Genomic DNA, 26,893 nt, shown 5'->3' with positions numbered 1-26,893 from the left:
AATGAGTTTAATACATTATGGATTATGGCTCTAACAAAAAAATGTGGCAAAAGTGAAGCGCTATGAATGCTTTCTGGATACACTGTAATGTTCTTCACACTTTGAAAATTGGTTCGCTTAAATGTTCTTTGGAGAAGCAAGAAAAGGTTTTATAAAAGGTTCTAATCATGAAGTTTTATAGTTAATTATAACATGTGTGACGACCCCAGGACTTCAGTATGGATGTGGCAGATCCTGATTGGGTGCCTGGTTGCCACCAATTGGCTCAAACCATATAAAAGGGTTTTGAGTGCTAGCTTCTGGAGGACGGTGTGGCTACGGGCCGTCCTCGTGTTCAGATCATCTCTTCATTTCTGAAACCTTATGGTTTTGTTTAGCATTATTTATTTGTGTAGTTAAAGTAGTTATTTTCTTTATTTTTCCCCTAGACGTTTGTTTGTTGATTTGTTGTTCTATTTAGTTTTATGTATAATAAATAAGTTGCATATACATTCTTTTGTTGTCCGAACTCTTTTATGTTGCGACTCAAACGAGGGGGTCGTAACATAAAATTGGGCGCTCGTCCGGATAATTTAACTACACATAAGGTAATGCATTTTGTTTGTGTTCACCAATGTAAATGAGTAGACTTCAGGTAGTTAGAGTGTTCTCAGCTGGGTTTGTAATCCTTCCATCGAGACACTATTTGTTATTTTAGTTTGTTATTTTGCCTTTTTTATTTTTGAAGGTTATTCTGGATGGAGATTATTAAGTCTCTGTCGGGGGTACGCATCGGGCTTTTGGCTATGCCAATTGTCCTCGAGCTTAGCGTTTAAAAGCCGCCCCGAGTCCGGTACACCTTTGAAGATTAGGTAGGTTAAGTTAGTTATTTTTCGTGTAGGTAGGAACTGAAGTCTCTCATTTTCATTCTTTTCATAAGGTGACACTTTGTTTTTTTCCGTATTTGTTAATTACGATGCCCTCCGATTAATAGAGTAACTATAGTTTATAGTAATCTCTTATAACGGTGAGTTTTTGTAAACTGAGCGCGTCTGCTGTTTTTGTTCCTGGCGAAGTGGCTGATGGGATTTGTAGTTGTTAGGCGCTAGTTTCACGTGCGCTTCAGTGTGTGCGCGCTTTGTTGTTGTTGTTAGAGCGTTTGCTGTTGGCAGTCATGTCGTCTTCATCAATTATTGAAGATTTCTTTGCATTTCCTTCGGAGATACTACTGGAGAGATGTACGAAGGAGGAACTGTTGCAGATCGCGGAGCGTTTTGAAATTGAGGTAACGAGTAATGACAAGAAACTCAAGGAAACGCTGATGAAAGCTGTGAAGAGCGCACTTTGTGAACGCGGCGTTTTAGAGGTAAGAGCTCCTATTATTCCTGATGAGTCTGTATCGTCTCCTGTTTGTAGTGTCGATCTAAATGCAAAGTTTAGTGAAATGTCGTTGCAAGAAAAACAGCTGTGTGTTGATGCGGAAAAATTTAGAGCCGAGCGTGATGTTTGTGCTTTGAAAGAGAAAGAGTTGGAGAATGATTTTGAAGTAAAGAAAATGCAACAACAGTTAGAAATGCGGAAAATGGAGTTGGAGTTGCAGAAAGAGCGAGAGGAAAGAGAGTTTCAATTGCGAAAACTTGAGCTGGAATTGAAATTAAAATCACATCAAGCTCCTGTAATTTCAGCTGCTGAGTCAAATGTGTTTGATGTACACAAAAACATTAGGCTAGTGCCGCCGTTTTTGGAGAGGGAAGTAGAGAAATACTTTCAGCATTTTGAACGTGTTGCAGAGTCATTAAAGTGGCCAAAGACTTTTTGGACATTATTATTGCAGTGCGTGTTGATAGGGAGAGCACAGGATGTGTATTCAGCGTTGACTACAGAGCAAAGTAGCGATTATGAGATTGTGAAGTCCGCTATTTTACAAGCTTATGAATTAGCACCTGAGGCTTATCGACAAAAATTCAGAACTCATTTTAAATCTGAGAAAAGCACTTTTCTTGAGTTTGCTAGAGAGAAAGAAAATCTGTTTGACCGCTGGTGCTCATCTGTAAAAATTAAATCTAAGGAGGAGCTTAGAGAGCTCATTCTTCTTGAAGAGTTTAAGTGCTGTGTTCCAAATGCTGTGGCCATGTATCTTAATGAGCATAAAGTGACTAAACTGTCTGAGGCTGCACTTATGGCAGATGAATTTACTCTCACTCACCAGAATACTGCTCATGTAAATGATATGAGTAGATTAAAGCTGAATTCTATGAGTAAAAGTAAAAAGATGCTTTCACGTCAGCATGTTGTGTCAGTTCCTGCTGAAAATGTTTCACTCACACGTCAAAAAGGTGAAATTATTTGTTTTTATTGTAAAAAACAAGGACATAAAATTTCTGACTGTGCTATTTTAAAAAAGAAAGATAAATCTGTTAAACCTGTTGGTTTGATTTCAAAAGTGAATCACAATGTTAGCACTAAGCAGATTGAGAAAATAAATATCAGTGAAATGGAGGATAAGACCAGTGTGGATTTTGGGCCATTCATTACTGATGGTAGTGTTTCTTTGCCTGATTCTGATGAATTTGTTCCTGTTCGTATTCTTCGTGATACAGGTGCTGGACAGTCATTTTTGATGCAAGGACTTTTGCCTTTGTCTGAACGTACTGCTACTGGGTCTCATGTGCTGGTCAGAGGGCTTGAAATGGGCTACATGGAAGTTCCATTGCACCACATTCACCTTAACTCCAAACTTGTAACAGGTGATGTAGTTGTAGGAGTTCGTGCTAACCTTCCTATTCCTGGTGTCACCTTTATACTTGGAAATGACTTGGCTGGTGGTAATGTGTGGGAGAAACCTGATGGTGAAATTTCACCTGTAGTGTTTCCTTCTGTTGAAGGATTGAATAAGCCTCCTGACTGTTCTGATTTGTTCCCAGCATGTGCAGTAACTCGAGCGATGACTAAGAGAGGTGTGTTGGATGAGACGGGAAGTGTTCTTAGTGATACTTTTATTTCATCTACAGACTCTTCACTAGAGCCTGGTACTGTGAACACCACTACAGTTGATGAAGAGACTCCCGTGCACAATATTACATCTGTTGATGCACATATTGAAAAGCCTGTTTCACTTTCTGAAAGTCCACCTTGTGATGCTAATGCTAACACTTGTTTGTTATCTCCACCTCATAGTGTGACTCGAGCTGAGCTGATAAAAGCCCAGCATGCGGATGAAGCTGTTCAGGAGATGTTTTCCTTAGTCGGTGCTGGTGGAGAAAACAAAGTCTCCACGTCTTATATTCTTCGGGATGGGTTGCTTTGCAGACAACAGCCTATGTCTTCTGACTCTTCTCTTGATCCTAGGATCCAAATTGTGGTTCCTTCAATTTTTCGTCATGATGTCTTAAGGCTGTCACACCAAGGCCCTGCTGGTCATACGGGGGTAAGAAAGACATGTGATAGGATTTTGAGGGAATTTTATTGGCCTAGACTCAAGAAAGATGTGACTAAATACATACGGTCTTGTCACAACTGTCAAATGACCGGGAAGCCTAATCAACGTATTCCATTGGCTCCTTTGCAACCCATTGCTGTTTGTACTACCCCTTTTGAACATCTAATCATAGATTGTGTGGGTCCTTTACCCCGATCTAAGGCCGGACATGCTTATTTGCTTACTGTAATGTGCCAGTCTACACGCTATCCTACAGCTTATCCATTGAGATCGATCACAACAAAATCAATTTTAAAGGCTTTGACAAATTTCATGTCTATCTTTGGTATTCCAAAAACCATTCAGTCTGATCAAGGTTCAAATTTTATGTCCCGACAATTTTCAAAAGTTCTACAACAACTTAAAGTTAAACACAATATCTCAAGTGCTTATCATCCTCAGAGTCAGGGAGGTTTAGAAAGGTTCCACCAGACTCTTAAGTCACTTTTGAGATCCTATTGTGTTGAACTTGATTGTGACTGGGAGGATGGACTTCCTTGGATGTTGTTGGCTATTCGTGAAGTGGTTCAAGAGAGCACGGGTTTTAGCCCCAATGAGTTGGTGTTCGGACACACAGTTCGAGGCCCGATTGCTGTTTTAGCCGATGAATGGAACATCACTGATCCACCTGAGAATGTTCTAGATTATGTCAGTGGTTTTCGTTATCGACTTTATGAAGCTCGAGCTATCGCTTTGCGAAAACTAGGTAAGTCTCAGGAAAAGATGCAGAGGTTGTTTGATCGCAAAGTTAAACTTCGAAGTTTTCAGGTTGGCAATAAAGTTTTAGCATTGCTTCCTGTTTTGAGTAGTCCGTTTCAGGCTAGGTTTAGTGGACCATACACCATAGTAAAGTGTTACACGAATAACAACTATCTTTTAAGTACACCTGATCGACGAAAGAAAGTACAGGTTTGCCATGTTAACTTGCTGAAGCCATACTTGAGCCCTGTTTCATCTCTTTCAGTACATGTCGTGACCTCCGATCTTGACTCCAGTGTTTCAGGAGCTTCTGTGGACATGACTACTGATCTGGATGAAAAGAGTGGTCCTTCACGAGGAGTTGTGGAAGGACGCCTGAATAATTCGGAATTTCTTGTTAATCTCTCTCATCATCTGTCTCATTTGTGCGAACCAGAGAAGACCAGTATCATTGAGTTGGTAAATTCATTCCCTTCTATCTTTTCTGATGTTCCTACTCAAACTCATGTCATTCAACATGACATTGATGTTGGGATGGCTTCACCTGTAAAACAAAATCCATATCGGGTGAATCCTGTTAAAAGGAAACTCCTTGAGAAAGAAGTGGAATATTTGCTTGCTCACCGATTAGCAGAACCCAGTTTTAGTTCGTGGAGCTCCCCCTGCATTCTAGTGACTAAATCAGATCAATCTTATCGGTTTTGTACTGATTATAGGAAGCTCAATTCACTTACAAAACCTGATTGTTTTCCTTTACCTAGAATCGATGATTGTGTAGATCAGGTAGGATCTGCACAGTTTGTGAGTAAGTTTGATCTTTTAAAAGGATATTGGCAAGTGCCGTTAACATCTCGTGCTAAGGAATTGTCTGCTTTTATTACACCAGACAGTTTCCTACAGTACACAGTAATGCCTTTTGGAGTTCGAAATGCTCCAGCGACTTTTCAACGTCTGGTAAATCGAGTGTTATCAGGGATGCAGGGATGTGAAGCCTACCTGGATGATGTTGTGCTGTACAGTTCTACTTGGTCAGAACATCTAGCACAAATTAGAGAACTGTTTGAACGTTTAGCTAAAGCTAACTTGACTGTTAATCTTGCCAAGTGTGAGTTTGGTAAGGCTACAGTGACTTATTTGGGTAAGGTGGTTGGCAGAGGGTGCGTTCGTCCTATTACTGCTAAAGTTGAAGCCATCTCTAGTTTTCCCACTCCCACTACTCGTCGTGAGTTAAGGCGTTTTCTCGGAATGGTGGGTTACTATAGAGGTTTTTGTAAGAATTTTGCAGATGTTGTTGCCCCTCTGACAGATTTATTGAGCCCAAAAAGACCTTTCCATTGGTCAGTGCAGTGTCAATGTGCTTTTGATAATGCTAAATCTCTTTTAGCTAATGCTCCGGTGTTGACTGCACCAAACTTTGAGAAACCTTTTCTTTGAGCGGTGGACGCTAGTGCTTTTGGTGCTGGTGCAGTTCTTCTTCAGGAAGATGACAAAGGAGTTGAGCATCCAGTCAGTTATTTTTCAAAAAAATTCAATTGTCATCAGCAGGTCTATTCCACAGTGGAAAAAGAGGCTTTAGCTCTTGTGTTGGCTGTTCAACACTTTGAGGTCTATTTGAGTTCAGTTTGTGGTCCTATTGTCATCTATACAGACCATAATCCTTTAACTTTCTTGGATCGAATGCGTGGAAAGAACCAGCGGATTATGAGATGGAGCCTTATATTGCAACCATTCTCTCTGCTGATTAAACATATTCGTGGCAAAGACAACCTTATTGCTGACGCTCTCTCAAGAGTGTAAAATGTCCCATTAGGTTGGGCATATCTTTTGTTTGTCTTTCTCCCTCTCTCTCTCTCTCTCGATTCTGTCTCTCTCTCATTTTCCATCTCTAGTCTTTACTCTGATTTCCTAGGGCCCAGGAGTCGGGGAGAAAACTGGAGTGAGATTTATGGAGATGAGTACTCCTGTTATTGTAAATTTCAATTTAGTTGGTTTATGTTCTGTTTGTTCCACTAGTTGTTTTTGTCGGTTCTTTAGGGAACCTCCTTTTGGAGTGGGAGGTGTGACGACCCCAGGACTTCAGTATGGATGTGGCAGATCCTGATTGGGTGCCTGGTTGCCACCAATTGGCTCAAACCATATAAAAGGGTTTTGAGTGCTAGCTTCTGGAGGACGGTGTGGCTACGGGCCGTCCTCGTGTTCAGATCATCTCTTCATTTCTGAAACCTTATGGTTTTGTTTAGCATTATTTATTTGTGTAGTTAAAGTAGTTATTTTCTTTATTTTTCCCCTAGACGTTTGTTTGTTGATTTGTTGTTCTATTTAGTTTTATGTATAATAAATAAGTTGCATATACATTCTTTTGTTGTCCGAACTCTTTTATGTTGCGACTCAAACGAGGGGGTCGTAACACATGAATGAAAAGTGGTAAGGAAATATTCCTTTAACTTTACAACAATAACTTTCCATTTAAAGTCCTCATAAACTCCTGTGAGACTTTATTCATTATGTTGATGTTCTTCCATTTAAAATTGAATATTGAGACAATTAAAGGATGGGGCATCCTCCATCATTTTCTCACATAGATATTTACATTGTCGCCTATGCTGTTGTGTCAATAGAGCCATCATTTTAGTACACGGTAGCGCTCCTTTGAAATGGATGTGGGACCAAGGTCCAGTGGAATACTGTCCATCTGGAGATATTTAGACATACTAAATCTATGATCAGGAGTTTTCCCGGTGGTCAGTATGCAAATATTTATTTTTAATTGCGAAAATTATAATTTTACATTACTTTTCTATATCGATAGATAGTTTTTTTTTATTAGTATTTTATTCATTGTTTGCTGATTTTATTCAACTAAAACTAATCAACAAAAAAGAATTAAGTAAAAGTTTGTGCTACTTTGCCTTATGGTCAATGCAGTCAGTGAGTGTATTATTATCGATACTTGTTGAGCACAAAAGTTCGTAACATACAAAAACATAAAAAACGAAATCTAACCTATGAAATGTTCTTCCTTAATGCTCTGTTTTCTTTGTTTGCTTGTTAAAACACCTGTAAGCAACCTTAAAGTCCAGCATCTTTATCCTTATGGGGACCTTTTTAGATTCTTGAAAGCTATTGAAATTAAAAATTTAAAGCAGGAAATACATTAGGACCATTGTTATTATTTACACCCCTCAAAATGGTCTAGCAATGTGCGTTAGCAAAAAAAATACTACTGGGCCTGTAATTGGATGGAATAAGGGTAGACTAAGTATGGGTTTAGTAGGACCAGGGTTCAGCTATGGTAACAAATATTGTGCACTTGATTCATTCATTTTATGTTTATGCAGTGAATGAGTAACGGCGGGTAATGCGGGGGCTCGGAACAGCCGGTGAGCGCGCGCGGCTCTGCCTCCAACCGTTTCCTGTGCCACTTTATCATCCTGCTTTTTTCACAGCAAGCAGAAAAAAAGTGAGGAAGTGAGCAACGCAAAGAGAAACTCCTGGAAAGTAAGGCTGAGGAGTGTCGTATGGTACAAACCCACAGTCGTGTAAAAAAAGAGCCGGCAGCGGAGCGGGGGACGGGATGAGTCACTCGCAAGGCGCTGTCAGGCCGCTTTGATCAGCCGCGGTTGGGGTCTCGAGCTAAAAAATATTTAAAAGACGAATAGCCGGTGAGTCATGGTAATGGCGTTCAGCTAAGTGTGCAGTGTCCAAAAATAACTCGATAAATATGATATAAGCCAAAATACAATACTCTCAGGGATATGTTTTGTTTGGTAGTTTCGCAGCAGAGTTGTGGCCAATTCTTGTCTGAATTCCTCAGTTACTCATTAGCATCACCTGTGCCTAGTTCAGTTGACCGTTGTTGTTCCTGTAGAGTTATTCATTTTGGTTATATTCTCCTTGTTCATTAAATACTTTGTTGGTAAACCACAACACAGACTGAAAATTAACCATGGTTTTATTATAGCAAAAGTGATTAAAATACTATAGCCTAACCGTGATGTTTTTTGGAAACATACTAGGCCCTACACTCTCAGAAATAAAGGTATGCAAGCTGTCACAGGGGTGGTACCTTTTCAAAAGGTACACATTTGTACTTAAAGGGTCCATATTTGTACCTTAAAAGTATATATTAGTACCTACAAATTTTAAGAGGAACACTTTTGTACTTTTTAGGTACTGATATGTACCCTTGAGGTATTAATATGGACCTTTAATGTACAAATTTGTACCTTTCAAAAAGGTACCACCCCAGTGACAGCTCACGTACCTTTATTTCTGAGAGTGTATAGTTAAAATTGTTGCCTATACACTTTTTTTTAATAAATGCTACATCATAAACTGATAAATACTGTAGTTATACCTCAGACTTTACTACAGTAAAGTGTGATATATTGAACTATAGGTGTAGAAAACCTATTGGGGATTTGTTTATATTACTGTAAGTTGTATTACCACAGGAAAAAAAAACTTACTTTTAATGTAGGTACTAATATGGTAGGAATTTGGTACAGATTACTATAGTTTTTTTTACATGTTGGCATATTTTGTTTGTTTCTAAGTTTGGTGTTACAATTTGTTTTAATAATGATTTAACTAAAATATATTTTATTTTGTTATAAAATCATAGTTCATTGAGTCCAGAGTTTTTTCTTTTGTTTGTTTATTGTTTTGTTTAACCAACATTTTACCAGACATGTTTGACTTGAAAACAAATGTTAGGAATATATGTTTTAGAGACAAACAAGGCATATAGGCAAACCATTCATTCATTCATTCATTCATTTTCTTGTCGGCTTAGTCCCTTTATGAATCCGGGGTCGCCACAGCGGAATGAACCGCCAACTTATCCAGCAAGTTTTTACGCAGCGGATGCCCTTCCAGCCGCAACCCATCTCTGGGAAACATCCACACACTCATTCACACACACACTCATACACTATGGACAATTTAGCCTACCCAATTCACCTGTACCGCATGTTTTTGGACTGTGGGGGAAACCGGAGCACCTGGAAGAAACCCACGCGAAGGCAGGGAGAACATACAAACTCCACACAGAAACGCCAACTGAACTGAGGTTCAAACCAGTGACCTTCTTGCTGTGAGGCGACAGCACTACCTACTGCGCCACTGCCTGGCCCATATAGGCAAACCAGAAAATTGTAAAGTACATGGGTAATTGTTTAATCATTTATATTTTGATGTTTTGCTGCAAATAACTTGCAATAGACTTTTTAGTTTTCAATAAAATAAAAATTTGAACAGATGACCACAAAATCTGAAGCCAAACAAAAACAAATTTGTTTTTGGAAGCATCCAAATAAGACCAACTCAGGTGGCACTGATCAGAAAAACAAGTTGGACTCAAAATACTCTTGAGTAAACTGAATCCCATCAAGTTCTGGTTTGCTTAATAGAAACTTTATATTCAACAGTTTTCTTAATGAAATGCTGGGTTGTGTTAACTCACATTTGGGTAAAAAAAATTACAGCTTCATTCCACTTCAAATTTTAACATTAACCCTAGTTTTACATATCTTGTAAGTCCGAATTAGTATTTAACACCCCAACATTTTTAGGATATAATAGTCGTTTTATACTTCAGTTAGCTCTAGATATATTTTCTGTGAAACAATGAAATGCTATATGCAGTGTCCTACTGTCCCATTCTTTTTTGCGCGCGAGCCTCTGCGGTGCTGGACCGAAACAAAAGCTGCGCGCTTGAAAGAAAAAGAGGCAAGGAGCTCGTGACGTCGGGAAGATTCAGACACACACTCCTCCTCCTCTCTCTCTCTCCTCTCAGTGTAAATACCATCTCCACCAGATGAGCGGGCGCGCTGAATGCTTCTGTATAACATCACAGAAACCTTCAGTAAATTTACTCAGTCATACAGACATTTCTGCTGTTTGTGCATGCTTGTTTTTTGTTTTATGTGATAGCATTGTTGGATTTCAGCACGCTTTTTGGGGTATGCAGCAACCTGTTCTAATAGCAGAAACTGACCGAGTGGTTTTCTTCACAACCCTCCAGAGCTAATCCTCACCACTGGATATGACAAAGATTCCTGGAGTCAGGGGGAAAATAGCAGAGAAGAACAGCATTCTTTGGAAGATTGGGCTGTAGCGCGAGGGGCGGAATGGCGTTGTGGGAAGCCCTCCTTAACACTCTTGTATTGCGATAGAGAAAACAGAGCCACGCCAAGACCTTCTGCAGCAACACAGAGGGTAATACACGCAGACAGTGGGGGACATTTTCTTGATCAGAGCGCGTAAAGATGCGTTGTTTTTCAGCACGCGTGCGGGCGCATGCCATGCTGTAGCGCTGCGCAGCCAAATGGCACGAGCCAGCGCGACCAAATCGCTCTGACGTTCGCGGAGGACAAGACGTATGATGATGAGCGGCAGCTGCCGTGGGACCAGTCTGCTTGTCCCGATGCCTTCTCCACTCTCCGTTAGGTTCGCCTTCACTTTTTTTTGCACACACCTGCTCCTCTTCTCCTTGACTGTTTTGGGAACGCGTGTAGGTAAATAGAGCCGCGTCAGGCGTGGGAACAATGGAGTTGTCTGAGGTTCGCTGTTCCAGTGCGAGCGAGGAGCTGTACACTATCAACAAAACCCCGAGCAGTAGCAGCAGCAGCAGCAACAACGGGAACCGACCGAAGCGCCTGCTGTGGCAGAATGCCGTGCGACACATCACCGAGCAGCGCTTCATTCACGAGCACAGTCCGAAACCCGCGTCACCGGACGAGGCTCACACGCAGGGCTCGCGCAAACACTCCGCCGGCAGGACGTCGGTGAGCGACCGGCACAACAACGGCGGCACTAAAGTCTTCCCCGAGCGCTCGAGCAGCGACCTGGGTTTCCTGCAGATCGACTGCGCGCCCAGCAACTCCGACTTCTTCCTGAGCTGGGGATACACGTACCGCGGGGTGATCTTCCCCACGCTGCGCTACGCCTTCAAGTCCAGGGACCTCGAGCGCCTTTACCAGCGCTACTTCCTGGGCCAGCGACGGAAATCAGTGGTGGTCATGAACATTCTGGACGTGGTGACCAAGCTGACCCTACTCGTGCTGCACCTGACCCTGGCGTCCACGCCGATGGACCCGATAAAGGGGATGCTGCTGGGCTTCTTCACGGGCATCGAGGTGGTCATCTGCGCTCTGGTGGTGGTGCGCAAGGACACGAGCTCGCACGGTTACCTGCAGTACAGCGGTGCGGTGACCTGGGTCGCCATGGCCACGCAGATCCTCGCTACGGGACTGGGCTACGGATTGCTCGGTGATGGGATTGGATACGTTCTCTTTACGCTCTTTGCCACCTACAGCATGTTGCCTCTGCCTCTCACCTGGGCCATCGTGGCGGGACTGCTGACCTCCGCGCTGCACATCGCGCTCCAGCTGCTGGTGCCCCCTCGGGCGCAGATCTCCACGAATCAGGTGAGACACGAGTGAATCACACACACATACACAAATGTGCAATATTACATCATGGCAAGTTCATGTGCATTTGTGCTGATGTTTCCAGCGCTCGAGGCTTTTAATCAACACGCAGCGGTCGCTGTCCAGCCAACGTGGTGCTGAAAGTGACATTTTAAGGTCGTTTGTGGCGGACTACGTTGTGCTGTCGTGTCAGAAACTGATGTCTTGTTTTTGAGATCCAAATCTTGCAAAGGTCAAAAAAGGTCAATTGGAGCTCGTGAATGCGGCAATATTAGAGCACTGCAGTCAGCTACTCATTTTAGAAACATCTGAGGAGAGCTCGAGTATTGGGAATTATTCATGATGATATATATTGACAAACACCAATGCGAATTACAAAATGTGCTAGTTTTAAAGAAATTTTTACTCCAAAGTAAAAATGCAGCCATAACTCTATTATGTTAAACACAGAAGAAATAATTTTTATGTTAAACAAAATTTGGTTAAATAAATGCTTCAACATAATTTAGCATAACAAGTACATTTGTGCAAAAATTACTAATATAAATATATAAATTATCTATAATATACTCTATAATAATAATATAAATAAATATATAAATAAGACTGATAATGTCTGACATTATAATGATGAATGATGATAATCATGTGTGCATAATAAGCAGTATAACACTTTCATTGTTTCAATAAACGAAAACCACTTTTCATCTTTGACCTCTCATACAATAAAGATCAATGGGTTCAGATTTGTCTAGACCAGAGATTCCCAAACTAGGGCCCGGGGGCCAATGATGGCCCATAGTAAGCTTGGATTTGACCCACCATCCCATCTGAGAAGAGAGGGAGAGTTTTGGGAAGGGTTAGGGTTAATGCCTTTAATAAACATTGTCATTTCTAATTTAACGTAACCTTTCATTGGTTAATTTATTTTTAATCTACAAAAAAGCAGATGTTTTAATTAAATGTTGTAAATAAATCAAAAATGTTTTTTAATGAACATACTGTTGCTCCAAGTTTAGGCCACAAACAGTGAGCAAATCAAGGCAAAGGCAGCTTGGCTAGTCTATTCAGCATTGAGTTATAATTGGAATTATGTTTTCATTATAATATAATAATGAAAAAAAATCATTATTTTATAATTATAAAATGTAAAAAAAATATATATATTATGCATTAGTTAGTTTGATTAAAGTAATGTTTGCTTTTTGTTTTAAAATAAATTAGGAAGTTATCCATGGCAACTTTGTAATGCATTTGGATATACATATAGTTGAAATCAAAATCATTAAACCCCCTTCATTTTTTTTTTCTTTTTTAAATATTGTCCAAATTATGTTAAATAGAGCAAGGAAATTTTCACAGTATGTCTGATAAAAGAATTTTCTTCTGGAGAAAGTCTTATTTGTTTTATTTCGGCTAGAATAAAAGCTGTTTTTAAGTTTTTTTAAACTTTTTAAGATCAAACATTTTTATTATTTTTTATTTTATTAAGGCCAAAGCAATTTTTTTTCAGATTATCTACAGAACAAACCATCCTTATACAATAACTTGCCTAATTACCCTATCCTGCCTAGTTAACTTAATTAACCTAGTTAAGCCTTTAAATGTCACTTTAAGCTGTATAAAAGTGTCTCGAAAAATATCGTCAAATATTATTTACTGTCATCATGGCAAAGATAAAATAAATCAGTTATTAGAAATGAGTTATTAAAACTGTTATGTTTAGAAATATGTTGAAAAAATCCTTCTCCATTTACCAGAAATTGGGGAAAAATAAACAGAGGGGCTTATAATTCAGGGGGTTTAATAATTCTGACTTCAACTATATCTTTGGCCCACTGCCCTCAATCGAGTTTAGTTTTTGGCCCTTAAAAAGAAAAAGCTTTTTCACCCCTGGTCTTCAAAACCTCCTCTCTTTTATTGCGCCTCAAACAAGAAGTACATTTTACAGGAATGACAAGATGACATAATGTATTTTAGGTGAACTGTCCCTTTAATGACATACGTTGCATAGAACTGCATGTGATCACAAGTCAACAAAGCCTCTTTCTCTCTCTGTCAGACGCCAGCAGACTCTAAACGACAAGATGACCCGAGGTCAGTCCAGTACGCCCGGCACATGTGATCCTATCACATTTAAACTGAGTCACACTGGCACTACAGCTATTTCATAACATTCACCTGCACTCACAGACACAATCTGAACATGCAGAGCACAAAAACAAAAGGACAGACGCGTACAACAATGAAGAGACAGGAAGCAGTGTGAGTTAATTATAGGGTGCAAAGATTATTCACTGTGATCGCAGCAGAGAGAGACAGTCAGACGGAGCTGCTCAGTGTCCTCACAAAGATTCAGGCTAGTTGCAGATGTCTGTATGCAGATTCAGGTCAAAATAGCCAATCCCAGACCCAAAAATGTATGTGTGTGTGTGTGTGTGTGTGCGTCCAAGCAGTGGTCGAAGATGCTGTGAGGTAGACTGTAAAAATAGCAAGCGTGGGAGGGAGATATGGAGAAGGGCTCTCTGACTCACACACTCGTCTGCCAGCATCTCTTCGTTTCCCATCGCTCCTTCCCTCATACTGCAGGACAAACGCACACACACCCTCAGACCTGACCACACACCTGTTTCAGTGTTTAGCAAGCAGACTTGTCGTCAATGTCTGGGTAAGATGAACGTCAGTTTGCATGCGGTTGCTTTCTTGTGCTCTCTCTGGGTTTATGGAAACTCCTGCAGGGTCTCCATCAATCATTTATAACACACTTCAGCAACTGGAGAACCGGGTTGAGAGTGTTGTGTTGGATCATGGAGAGACAAAGTGCAGGGAGATGATGGGGGGGCTCAAGAGCATTTCCTACTTTAAGAGCGAGACATTGTGAGTTGAATTCTCGCCTGATTGACAATAAAATATATACTGTAAATGTAGGCATTTTGGGGTTGGCAATATTTTTACGATGCATTGGAAAGAAGCTTTTTATACCCACTAAGCACATTTAGTATACATCAATCTATCTATTTAACCATTTACCTGTGTCTGTCTGTCTGTCTGTCTGTCTGTCTATTATCTATATTATCTATCATCTACCCGTCTTTCCATTTGTTTGTCTGTCTATCTATCTATCTGTCTGTCTTTGTCTGTTTATCATCCTTATCTACATTTTTGTCTGCCTGCCTGCCTGTCTGTCAGTCTATTATTGACCTGTCTATCTGTCTGTCTGTCTGTCTGTCTGTCTGTCTGTCTGTCTGTCTGTCTGTCTTTCTGTCTGTCTGTCTGTCTGTCTGTCTGTCTGTCTGTCTGTCTGTCTGTCTGTCTATCTATCTATCTATCTATCTATCTATCTATCTATCTATCTATTTAATACATACCTGTCTATCTGCCTGTCTATCATCTGTCTGCCTGGCTGTCTGCCTGGCTGTTTGTCTGTCTGTCTGTCTGTCTGTCTGTCTGTCTGTCTGTCTGTCTGTCTGTCTGTCTGTCTTTCTGTCTGACTGTCTATTTTCTGCCTGCCTGTCTGTCTGTATGTCTATCTATAATCTGTATGTATGTCTCTGTCTATCTGTCTTTCTCTAACCCACCTGTATATCTGCCTGTCTGTCTGTCTATCTTTTATCTTCCTGGTTGTCTGTCTGTCTATCATCTAGCTTATCTGTCTTACTGTCTATCTATTTTCTTCCTGTTTGTCTATCTGTAATCTGAATGTCTGTCTCTCTGTCTATCATCTGTCTGTTTGTCAATCATCTGTCTGTTTGTCTATTTTCACCTCTCTTTCTATCGTCTATCTATCTGCCTGTCTGTCTGTCTGTCTGTCTGTCTGTCTGTCTGTCTGTCTGTCTGTCTGTCTGTCTGTCTCTCTGTCTGGCCGTTTGTCTGGCTGTCTGTCTGCCTCTCTGTCTGACCGTTTGTCTGGCTGTCTGCCTGCCTCTCTGTCTGGCCGTTTGTCTGGCTGTCTGCCTGCCTCTCTGTCTGGCCGTTTGTCTGGCTGTCTGCCTGCTTGCCTGCTTTTCTGTCTGTCTGTTTATTATCTGCCTGTTTGTCTGTCTCTGTTTGTCTGGTTGTCTATCTGTCTGTCTATTTATCTATCTATCTATGCACACACATGGATGCAGATTATGGCAATTTCAAATTTTTTTAAATTTAGAACAACAGTCTTTAAAGGGTGTCATGGTGGCGCAGTGGGTAGCACGATCGCCTCACAGCAAGAAGGTCACTGGTTCGAGCCTCGGTTAAGTTAGTTGGCATTTCTGTGTGGAGTTTGCATGTTTTCTTAGTGTTCATGTGAGTTTCCTCCGGGTGCTCTGGTTTCCCCTACAGTCCAAACACATGCGCTAAATTGGGTTGGCTAAATTGACCATATTTGTGTGAATGAGTGTGTATGGATTTTTCCAAGTGAGGGGTTGCAGCTGGAAGGGCATCCGCTGCTAAGGGACTAAGCCGAAAAGAAAATGAATGAATGAATGAACAATCTTTGAAATCCGTATTTAAGCATTTTATCATATGCAGATTTCATAAATTTATTATAAATTACAGCAAATGGTGAAATAGAATTAGTAATTCAGAAGTAGTTTTAAAATTGTTGGCACATTGGTTGTTGTTTTGAATTTTGGTTTGATATTTTGAATATTGATGCAGGATTAATTGTTATTTTTAATGTTACTGAGTTTGATTATTGTTTCCACATTTTAAATGCATGCTGCTGGGCTTGAGAGTTAAAGAAAACTTTAGAATTGCTATTTGTAAATGATTTTTGGAGAAAAAAAATGGTAGATATGGGCAGTTTTCCTCACATTATTTATTTATCGGTATACTGTATGTCCGTTATCGGCTTAAATTTTCTTAAATTCCGTTTTCAAAATTATCTCTAATTTTGGCCAGTTGGCTGATTTTATGTTATTATACAAAATAATAATAATAATAATAAACAATTGCTGAAAATGTAAAATGGTTGAGCCTAACTATCAAATCGCTGAGTATAAACAATATGTAATAGAAATTGAAAAGTATATAAGTATGAAGTACATACATTCAGTTCGCAGCATATATAAGTACCCGATTTTGAAAATGAATATTTTTATCCAATTGTCAGTGAATATGGGTAATATATATTGGTGCATTTGAACAATACAGATTTATTAAACAGATATATTTATTAAAATAATATTTTATTCGCAGAACATCTTTAGAAATGCAAAGATAATAAATTTAAATTCATGCAAAAAATTGCAAAAACATTGAAACAAAATTGTATATATTTTTTGTTTCTCTTGATTTTTGCTTTTTTTTTCTCATATTTTCCCTAACATATAAATTTGAGCTACTAATTTTTTTTTTTAACCATTATTGTAAGTTATTTTGTTAGGGTTAGCTCCAGACTTGGCTTCAGGGCTGACTAAAGTAGTCTATATGCACAAATATAATATTGTAAGGCGTCCTATAGAAAATAAAAATAAGAAATTGGGGGTGTGTGTAGGGAGGGGGGGGGATGGGATGGGTACTCGTATATGCTGAGCACTGTATGTATTATAAGAAATATGTGATCTTTTCTATCAAAATAAGTTAAGGTTTTCAAATCAAAATCATTTTCTTATTGTATATGTTTGCATATTGTATTAATCAGCATTTATATCTGTCCATATCTTTGCATCTTTAAAATGTGATGAAATGCAGACTTATTATCTCCAAAAATCTCTATATACCTTTTATATATCACTATATAAGTAAAGAGAAGAAAAGTGGAGCATGTGTATGGCTGCGGAACATTGCTGCCCTACATATACCATAGTCTGTCATTGACTTGAGGGAAAGATAATACTTAATATAACAAAGATTATTTTAAGAGGAGGATTCCGAGTGAAATGACTTCAGGCAGCTCGGCTTTTAGAAAACGTGAAGCGAGATATAATCACAGGTTTTTGGAGGACTGAAATATGTGTAACCCATTTACAGTGTTTTTCATGGATGTATAGTGATCAGTAACAATAGGCTGCCAAGTCAATTAAGTGCATTTATGTCTGAGTGATTAATAATTTATTTTTCAATCTAGCATTTGATCTCTGACACTGTAGATGTTCCTGCCGTGTAACGAAAACCCAGCACACAATCAGCTGCTGCTAACAATGGTAGTGGAAGATTGTAGTTGGATCAGTGTTACATTGTAGATGGTGACATGGACAGGATTCATAGGTAACAGTTTATTAGGTTTGATTAGGGAAAATTGATAGTAATTCGACCTGGTTCTGCAAAATAATAATGAATAAATATAGGAAGCATTCAATACATAATAAAACTGCTTCTTTGCAACCTTGTGCTGTAGTAACCCTGAAATATAAATGATATTATTTGGTATGACTGAATGCTCATGAATCTCCCGTCAACCTTTTATTGTTGCTTACACTACCTGACAAAAGTCTTGTTGTCTATCCCAATTGTAAGAGCTACAAATAATAACTTGACTGCCAGTTAATCATTTGGAAAAATGGCAGAAGGTAGATTTTTTCCGATGAATCATCTGTTGAACTGCATCCCAATCATCACATTAGACATTTGTGCTGCCCATTACATTATAAACCACAGGGGAGGGCAAATTCTTCAGCAGAATAGCACTCCTTCTCATACGTCAGCCTCCAGATCAAAGTTCCTAAAGGCAAAGAAGGTCTAGGTGCTCCAGGATTGGCCAGCCCAGTCACCAGATATGAACATTATTGAGCATGTCTGGGGTAGGATGAAGGAGGAGGCATTGAAGATGAATTCAAAGAATGTTGATGAACTCTGGGAGTCCTGCAAAATGCTTTCTTTGCCATTCCAGATGACTCTATTAATAAGTTATTTGAGTCACTGCAGAGATGTATAGATGCAGTCCTTTAAGCTCATGAGAGTCATACACAATATTAATTCTTTTTCCACTGCATCATGACTTTATATTCGATACTGTACATTATTTCTGTTAAGTGACAAGACTTTTGTCTAAGCAAAGTCAGACCTTTACTGTCCTAATTAAATAATTAAACATCAAGGCATGATCATATTTCATTTTGGTAAAATAAGCATAATCTAGAGGCCTTTGTCTTTTTAAATAATTAACTTCTGATGCCAAAAGATCAACCAGAAGTCAAGTTATTTTTTGTTGTTCCTAAAACTTTTGATCACCCACAGGCTGAGATAAACACATACCGAGACCAAACGCATGGGTAAAAATCAGAGTTAGCAAGTAAATGAAACTTGCCAGTGGTCAGTTGGCTGGTAATTTGTGTTTGTTAACTTTAACAATACCTGAAAATATCATATGGCTTAGTGTGATTATCAAACCACATAGTCTGCATTGTAAATATATTGAAATATGTAATCTTTTCCACTAAAATAAAATCTCATTGCTTTGCCGCTAAAAAGCAACAGCCATTAAACCACCACAAATATTAGTTTTGTAATTTTAATGTTTTCATATTATATTATATTATATTATATTATATTATATTATATTATATTATATTATATTATATTATATTATATTATATTATATTATATTATATTATATCAACTATATCATACATGTATATGGCTGTTTTTTTATTTGTATTTTATTTAAGCAAGTTACATTTTTAATCACATTTTGCCATCCATCCATTCATTCATTCATTTTCTTGTTGTCTTAGTCCCTTTATTAATCCTGGGTCGCCACAGCGGAATGAACCGCTAACTTATCCAGCAAGTTTTTACGCAGCGAATGCCCTTCCAGCCGCAACCCATCTCTGGGAAACATCCACACACACATTCGTACACACACTCTTACACTACGGACAATTTAACCTACCCAATTCACCTGTACCGCATGTCTTTGGACTGTGGGGGAAACTGGAACACCCGGAGGAAACCCATGCGAAGGCAGGAAGAACATGCAAACTCCACACAGAAACGCCAACTGAACCGAGGTTCGACCCAGCAACCTTCTTGCTGTGAGGCAACCGCACTACCTACTACGCCACTGCCTCGCCATTTTGCCATCCAAATTATGGAAATGGAAACATTAAACATTTTCCAAAGCATTAATGTCATAAATTAAATACAGCTATTTTTATGGTAGATTTTATTGTTTCATTTAATTGTATTGTATTATAATGTAAATGATTCCAAATGTATTAAATAAGTAAGACAGTAAGGAAAGTCAGCGATTAAAATAATCACAATTATTTGTTTGACTGTTAATCATTGGTACGAAATGTATGATTGTGACAGGCCTTGTACTCAATTTCATGACTGGTAGATTTCATTTTTTCCTCCAGTATATTTTCTCCAGTCACTAGCCATTGTCAGGGTGGCCAAATGTTTTGCCCGTCTGGTTGCCATTTCCTCAGCAGCTGTTTCTTCAAATCCCGAATCTCTCAGACAAACCTGCACAGATTCCATTGACAAAGCTGGATTGCCCTGCTTTTTGCATTTTAAAAAATGGCAGAAAGCCAGAATGAAAATGCAGTGGTGATTTATTATTATTATTATTTTTTTTGGCTTGGTAACAGACCGCGGTCAGGGCAGATGGCATATTTATGCCATTATCTGACATGACAATGAGACCATGATGGATAGAAGTACAGACCGTACTGTTCATTATGAATCTAATTACTGTTGTGTTTATATAATAATATCAAAAAACCATCACAACACTTTCTTCAACATAGATATTACTTAATAACTAAACCAAAACACATCTTTTGCTGGTGCCAGTCTAATATATTGAACACTACACATCTACTCTGACTAAAGATTAATAGGGCACAATAATACAGAACTATTACAATCATTTATATTAGACTCAGATTCACCTTGAGTGAAAAGTGCTGGGAGTGAAGCACGCAAATGTAAACAGTTGGAGGCACTTAAAGGTCTGAGCGTTCGGAAGAAAATGTTGTGGGTTTAATCTCAAAAAGGTCACAGCAAGCAACATTATTTCTACAATGCATTGCTCATCTGCCTTAAAGGGGACGTATCATGACAACTGGACTTTTTCTATGTTTAAATGCTATATGTGTTCCTGATGCATCTACCGACCCAGAAAATGTTTGAAAAGGACAACACAATAACATTTTAGTAAGCCTTTTTTTCTGAAAGCATGAGGAATACACACCATATCATCCCTTAATCTCAATGTTTCCACTCACGTTTGCCATTTCTCTTTACTCACTGCCTCAATCTGCAATTTCTGCTTTTTCATTGCACCAGTCTGCCATTTCTGTTTACTCACTTCGTTGATCGGCCATTTCTCACTGCATCTATCTGCCATTTCTGTTTACTCACTGCATCGGTTAGTCATTTCTGTTTACTTATTTTATTGATCAGCCATTTCTGTTTACTCACTGAATCTGTCCGCCATTTCTGTTTACTCATTGAATCTGTCCGCCATTTGTTTACTCACTGCATCTGTTTACATCTACCGTTTCTGTTAAGTCATTGCATCAAACTGCTTTTTCTGTTTACTCACTGCATTGATCTGCCATTTCTGTTTACTCACTGCATCTGTCTGCAATTTCTGTTTTTTCACTGCATAGATCCGCCATTCCTGTTTACTCACTGTATCTGTCTGCCATTTCTGTTTACTCACAGCATCAATTAGACATTTCTGTTTACTCACTGCATCTGTCAGGCATTTCTGTTAACTTACTGCATCGATCGGCCATTTCTTTTTACTCACTGCATCGATCAGCTTTTCTGTTAACTCACTGCATCGATCGGCCATTTCTGTTTACTCACTGCATCTGTCAGCTATTTCTGTTTACTCACTGCATCTGTCCGGCGTTTCTGTTAACTCACTGCATCAATCAGCTTTTTCTGTTAACTCACTGCATTGATCTGGCATTTCTGTTTTCTCGCTGCATCGATCAGCTTTTCTTTTAACTCACTGCATCGATCGGCTATTTCTGTTTACTCAGCGCATCAATTGGCTATTGTGTTAACTCACTGCTTCAATTGGCTATTTCTGTTTACTCACTGCATCAATCGGCTATTCTGTTAACTCACTGCTTCAATTGGCTATTTCTGTTTACTCACTGCATCAATCGGCTATTCTGTTAACTCACTGCATCAATCGACTGTTTTGTTTACTCACTGCATCGATAGGCTATTCTGTTAACTCATTGCATTGATCGGCTGTTCTTTTAACTCACTGCATCGGTTGGCTATTCTGTTAACTCACTGCATCAATCGACTATTCTGTTAACTCACTGCATCGATCGGCCATTTCTGTTTACTCACTGCATCTGTCAGCTATTTCTGTTTACTCACTGCATCTGTCCGGCGTTTCTGTTAACTCACTGCATCAATCAGCTTTTTCTGTTAACTCACTGCATTGATCTGGCATTTCTGTTTTCTCGCTGCATCGATCAGCTTTTCTTTTAACTCACTGCATCGATCGGCTATTTCTGTTTACTCAGCGCATCAATTGGCTATTGTGTTAACTCACTGCTTCAATTGGCTATTTCTGTTTACTCACTGCATCAATCGGCTATTCTGTTAACTCACTGCTTCAATTGGCTATTTCTGTTTACTCACTGCATCAATCGGCTATTCTGTTAACTCATTGCATTGATCGGCTGTTCTTTTAACTCACTGCATCGGTTGGCTATTCTGTTAACTCACTGCATCAATCGACTATTCTGTTAACTCACTGCATCGATCGGCCATTTCTGTTTACTCACTGCATCTGTCAGCTATTTCTGTTTACTCACTGCATCTGTCCGGCGTTTCTGTTAACTCACTGCATCAATCTGCTTTTTCTGTTAACTCACTGCATTGATCTGGCATTTCTGTTTTCTCGCTGCATCGATCAGCTTTTCTTTTAACTCACTGCATCGATCGGCTATTTCTGTTTACTCAGCGCATCAATTGGCTATTGTGTTAACTCACTGCATCGATCGACTGTTTTGTTTACTCACTGCATCGATAGGCTATTCTGTTAACTCATTGCATTGATCGGCTGTTCTTTTAACTCACTGCATCGGTTGGCTATTCTGTTAACTCACTGCATCAATCGACTATTCTGTTAACTCACTGCATTTATCAGCTATTTCTATTTACTTACTGCATCTGTCAGCTATTTCTGTTTACTCACTGCATCTGTCTGCTGTTTCTGTTTACTCACTCCTTCTGCCATTTTTTGTTAACTCACTGCATCTGTCACGCCATTTCTGTGTACTCACTGCATCTGTCCCACCATTTCTGTTTACTAACTACATTGATCTGCCCATTCTGTTCGCTCACTGTGTCTGTCCCGCCATTTCTGTTTGCTCGCTTTGTCTGTCCCACCATTTTTATTTACTAGCTGCATTGGTCCACCATTTCTGTTCGCTCACTGTGTTTGTCCCGCCATTTTCGTTTACTCGCTGCTTCTGTTTGCCATTTTTGTTTGCTCACTGCATCTGAATTTGTAATTTTACTTCATATCTATAACAAGTATGCCACTTCATATTCTGAAAATGTTTGCTGAGCTTGTTAACATTCTGTATGGCTAATATGGTTAAACTTACATGTTTTCACAAAGATCAAAGTTCTGATGTAAAATTAACTCCACACTATTCACACTATCATCAGCATTATTCATAAATGCTGTTTAGTGTAGTCATGTGACAAACATCATTATATTTTCGGTAAAAATAGTATAGCTGTATTAATAGTCATAGTTTTTACTTTAACTTTAGACTTTTGGATAAGTGTCTGATGCATATGGCATACTTTTCTGCAAACACTTCAGTAGATCCTCAGTTTTCCTCTGATTTAACTATACAGGATTTTTGGGAGTCGAGCGTGCAACAGTCTTATCATGTCCATATGGAAACAAGTCTTATAATAATACTGTATATGTATGTGATAATTAATACATGTATGTTACATGCAGGATTTCAAAAATTCTTAGTTAAGTTTCTAGGGGTTCTAGTAAAAATGTCTTCTGAGACCTTCATGAATCAGTGGTTTACTGCTTGCACACCCTTCTGTTATTGTGAGAATAACTTTGTGACGATGTGCATTTATTAATTTGATTCAAATGCTGGATTATTAAAAGTATGCAATACTCACTGCATAAATGCTTCAACCCTTGATGTCTAAAAACATGCAATTATATCTTACAAAACATTTAAATATTCTGTCATTTTGGTCAAAAAGATGAAAGAAAACATCGTTCAAGTCTTTTTTTTTTTTTTTTTTTGTGGATACTCAAAAATACAACAAAAACATTTGTTTTTATACCACAAAGAAAACTTTCCCTTTCTACCCTCTCAGAAATAAAGGTACGTGAGCTGTCACTGGGTGGCACCTTTTCAAAAACTATACATTTGTACCTGAAGGGTCCATATTGGTACCTCAAAAGTATATATTAGTACCTAAAAATTTACTTTGAACACTTTGGTATACTAATATGTACCCTTGAGGTATTAATATGAACCTTTTAGGTACAAATTTGTATCTTTTGAAAAGGTACCACCCCAGTGACAGCTCGTGTACCTTTATTTGTGAGAGTGTATATTATTTCTTATACATTGTATTATTATATTACTAAAATGTCTGTAAAACTTACTTTGATAAACTGTAGAGTTTAAGCTCCCACAATGCAATTCACAACTGTATATGAAGAGAAAACACTTGTGAATCACAAAATACAGAAACTATTAATAATTAACAGTGGGTCAGAATAGCTTGTAAAGGCTCCGCCCTCTTCTGTAAAAGCAGCAGCTCATTTGCATATAAGGGGACACACACAAAAACAGCATATTTATGCTCACACCTATATAAGGGCAACTTTGACAAACTATAATAAATCATCTGGGGTGTATTTTCAGCTGAACTTCACAGAAACCTTCTGGGGACACTAGAGATTTATGGGGAAAAAAAGCATATAATATGTCCCATTTAAAATGCTCCATGGAGACTACAGTCCTCCACTTAAAAAAAAAAAAAACCCTTAAATGTCAAATTTCAGTTTCAGAGTTTTTCAGATGAGCATTTTAATGTCTCTGCTGTCTGGTTGAATTATCAATGGACAGCAGCCCATCTATTGGAAATCTCAGAGGCCGCATTTTACAACTGTAATCAACTAGAGTAATTAAATGGAGTGTTAATTAAATCTCGGTTCGACTCCTCGGCTTGGTGAAGAGTCTTTGGCTGGAGTACAATGTTGATATTAACAGTTCTGTTGGTCTGCAGTGTATTTTTTATTTTTTTATTTGTGGCAGTCAATGGGAGTCAATCACTCTTAACGATTTTTGCTGCACACCGACGGATATCGCTGTACTTTGCTGGCATAATTATGGTGTTAAAGACTGTAGTTAATGCGCACTGTGTTTGCATGTGCGGGTGTCTGGTTTGAAATAGTCGATGGTTTAACTGTAAGGTCAGATTTGCTCTGATAATTCTCCTGCTGGCTTTATTTGATTGACACACACTGTATGAAATGTACAGTGGCCACAAGACATATTTGATATTTAATATTTGTTTAGCATTTAATTGATTAAAAAGTGACTAAGGGTAGCGCAGTGGCTCAGTGGTTAGCGCTGTCGCCTCACAGCAAGAAGGTGGCTGGTTCAAGTCCCGGCTGGGTCAATTGTCATTTCTGTGTGGAGTTTGCATGTTCTGCTTGTGTTGGCATGAGTTTCCTCTGGGAAACTCAGAGAAAATGTTTAACATTTAAGACTTTAGACTAGAAGGACTCATTATGAGAGCCAGTTGAAACACAATTATATGCAATTCTTCATGAGATGAGATCTAGAGCTGCAACTGTGAAATATAAAGGTGCAATTATGAGAACAAAAGTACCAACTGAGTCTCCTTTGTGAGCTATAAAGCTGCAATTAGGAAAAACTGTCGCAATAACGAAATTTAAAAATGAAAGCTTGACATTTATTAAAAATAATCTAAAATAAATGCTACTTAATCACTTTTCATTCATTCATTTTTTTTTCGGCTTAGTCCCTTTATTGTTCTGGGGTCGCCACAGCGAAATGACCCACCATTTTATCCAGCATATGTTTTACACAGCAGATGCCCTTCCAGCTGCAACCCATCACTGGGAAACACACATACACTCTTGCACACACTGACATATACTCCGACCACATGTCTATGGACTGTGGGGGAAACTGGAGTACCCAGAGGAATCCCATGCGAACATGGGGAGAACATGCAAACGCCACACAAAAATGCCAACTGACCCAGCCGAGGCTCGAACCAGCGACCTTCTTGCTGTGAGTTGATCGTACTACCCACTGCGCCAGAGAAAAGTCAAAATTGTGAGATAAAGCTGGAAGCTGGCTTTGATATGAGATGTTTATCATAAAACATCGGAATTCAAAGAAAACAAAAATGGGTGCAGAAATAATTTGTACTCAGAATAACAAAGCATCTGCATGTAACCCGTTGCATTAAAGGGCACCTGTTTTACCCTTTTTACAAGATGTTAGATCAGAATGTGTCTGTAAATTTTCAGTTTAAAATACCCATCAGATTATTTATTATAGCCTCCAGAATCTGCCCATTTTGATGTCTGAGAACAGGGTAGCTGTTTTTGTAGCCTCTGGCTTTAAATGCAAATGTCCTGCTTCTCCCTGCCCACTGTTTTCATGTGTGAGTCTGCCTCCCTGCTTTACGTCAGATAAACAGCAGTCAGTGATAAGAGACAGACACTGATTGAGCTGAAATACAGCTCATTAGTCAAAAATACAAAGTAAGTTTATTTGATGTATTTGTGGTGGAGTTTATTCAAGCCTTTCTGAAATGATGAGTCTCACTCAAATGCCGTTTGCAGTATGCACACACACACACATGTGTGCGTTAACTGACACCATGCAGCTGTGATAATTATAGCGATTTGGAATTACATAGCGATTTTACTATCTTTATTACAAACATGCTTTGTTTTAAAAGTGCTTTAAACTTATAAAACTAAGTAAAATCCAACCCAGGCTTATTCTGAAAACGCAAAAATCTGCGAGAGGCCGATGTGTGTGCTTTTTCGCATCTCAAATGCCTCTCGCGAGTGTCGTTCGTGCTCGCGCTGTTCTCGCGTGAACCCACCAGAGGCCGCTGTCGGCCTACTAAATGATTGACTGGGTAACCGGCAAATCGACCAACCCACCCTCCTCCTTCCCTAAACCCAACCAATTTTACTGGTTGACCCACCCGTCCGTTTACTTCCCTAAACCCAGCCGACGGTTTACAAAAGCCGTCCAGAGAAAGTTAACCCCTCGTCTGATTTTTACCATGTTTTCGGATTTTACCACATTCTCACCCTGTTGTTCACTCGTTCGCTTTATTTTTTGGATTCTGTTTT

General features: G+C 39.0%; 2 protein-coding genes and 1 long non-coding RNA gene across 30 annotated transcripts in view; 2 read left to right on the top strand and 1 right to left on the bottom strand.

Moving 5' to 3' along the window:
* Nucleotides 1–26,893, top strand: part of adcy8 (adenylate cyclase 8 (brain)) — a 160,563-nt gene that overhangs the window by 28,359 nt on the left and 105,311 nt on the right. Inside the window, exons 1-2 of one of the 27 annotated variants that reach the window (XM_087238552.1) lie at nucleotides 1,104–1,345; nucleotides 10,182–11,586. The exons of 24 other annotated variants lie outside the window; for them this stretch is intronic. In XM_087238552.1, coding sequence (XP_087094678.1) covers nucleotides 10,705–11,586 — 882 coding nt within the window. In that variant the 5' untranslated portion in view covers nucleotides 1,104–1,345; nucleotides 10,182–10,704. 27 annotated transcript variants of the gene reach the window in all.
* On the top strand, nucleotides 1,104–6,510 carry LOC141378660 (uncharacterized). The gene is made up of 2 exons (XM_087241255.1): nucleotides 1,104–3,406; nucleotides 4,422–6,510. Exons 1-2 carry the CDS (start codon nucleotides 1,154–1,156, stop codon nucleotides 4,431–4,433), a joined length of 2,265 nt encoding a protein of 754 aa, XP_087097381.1. The 5' UTR covers nucleotides 1,104–1,153; the 3' UTR covers nucleotides 4,434–6,510.
* Nucleotides 19,805–24,512, bottom strand: LOC147837209 (uncharacterized). 2 transcript variants are annotated; one of them, XR_015478863.1, is made up of 5 exons: nucleotides 24,073–24,512; nucleotides 22,987–23,834; nucleotides 22,625–22,821; nucleotides 21,625–21,857; nucleotides 19,805–21,416 (listed from the first exon to the last, which is right to left on the bottom strand). It is a non-coding gene; the product is annotated as an uncharacterized LOC147837209 (long non-coding RNA). The 2 variants fall into 2 exon arrangements; XR_015478862.1 differs by having other exon boundaries at nucleotides 20,495–21,416; nucleotides 22,987–23,873; nucleotides 24,050–24,512.

This window comes from Danio rerio, chromosome 2 (assembly GCF_052040795.2).
Source record: "Danio rerio strain M-AB ecotype USA chromosome 2, GRCz13ab, whole genome shotgun sequence".
NCBI lineage: Eukaryota > Metazoa > Chordata > Actinopteri > Cypriniformes > Danionidae > Danio > Danio rerio.
This window is presented reverse-complemented; position numbering and strand designations above follow the sequence as displayed.

Bases quoted from the DNA above. Each gene is read 5' to 3' on its own strand.
- LOC141378660 (XM_087241255.1), top strand. From the start codon at position 1,154: ATGTCGTCTTCATCAATTATTGAAGATTTCTTTGCATTTCCTTCGGAG.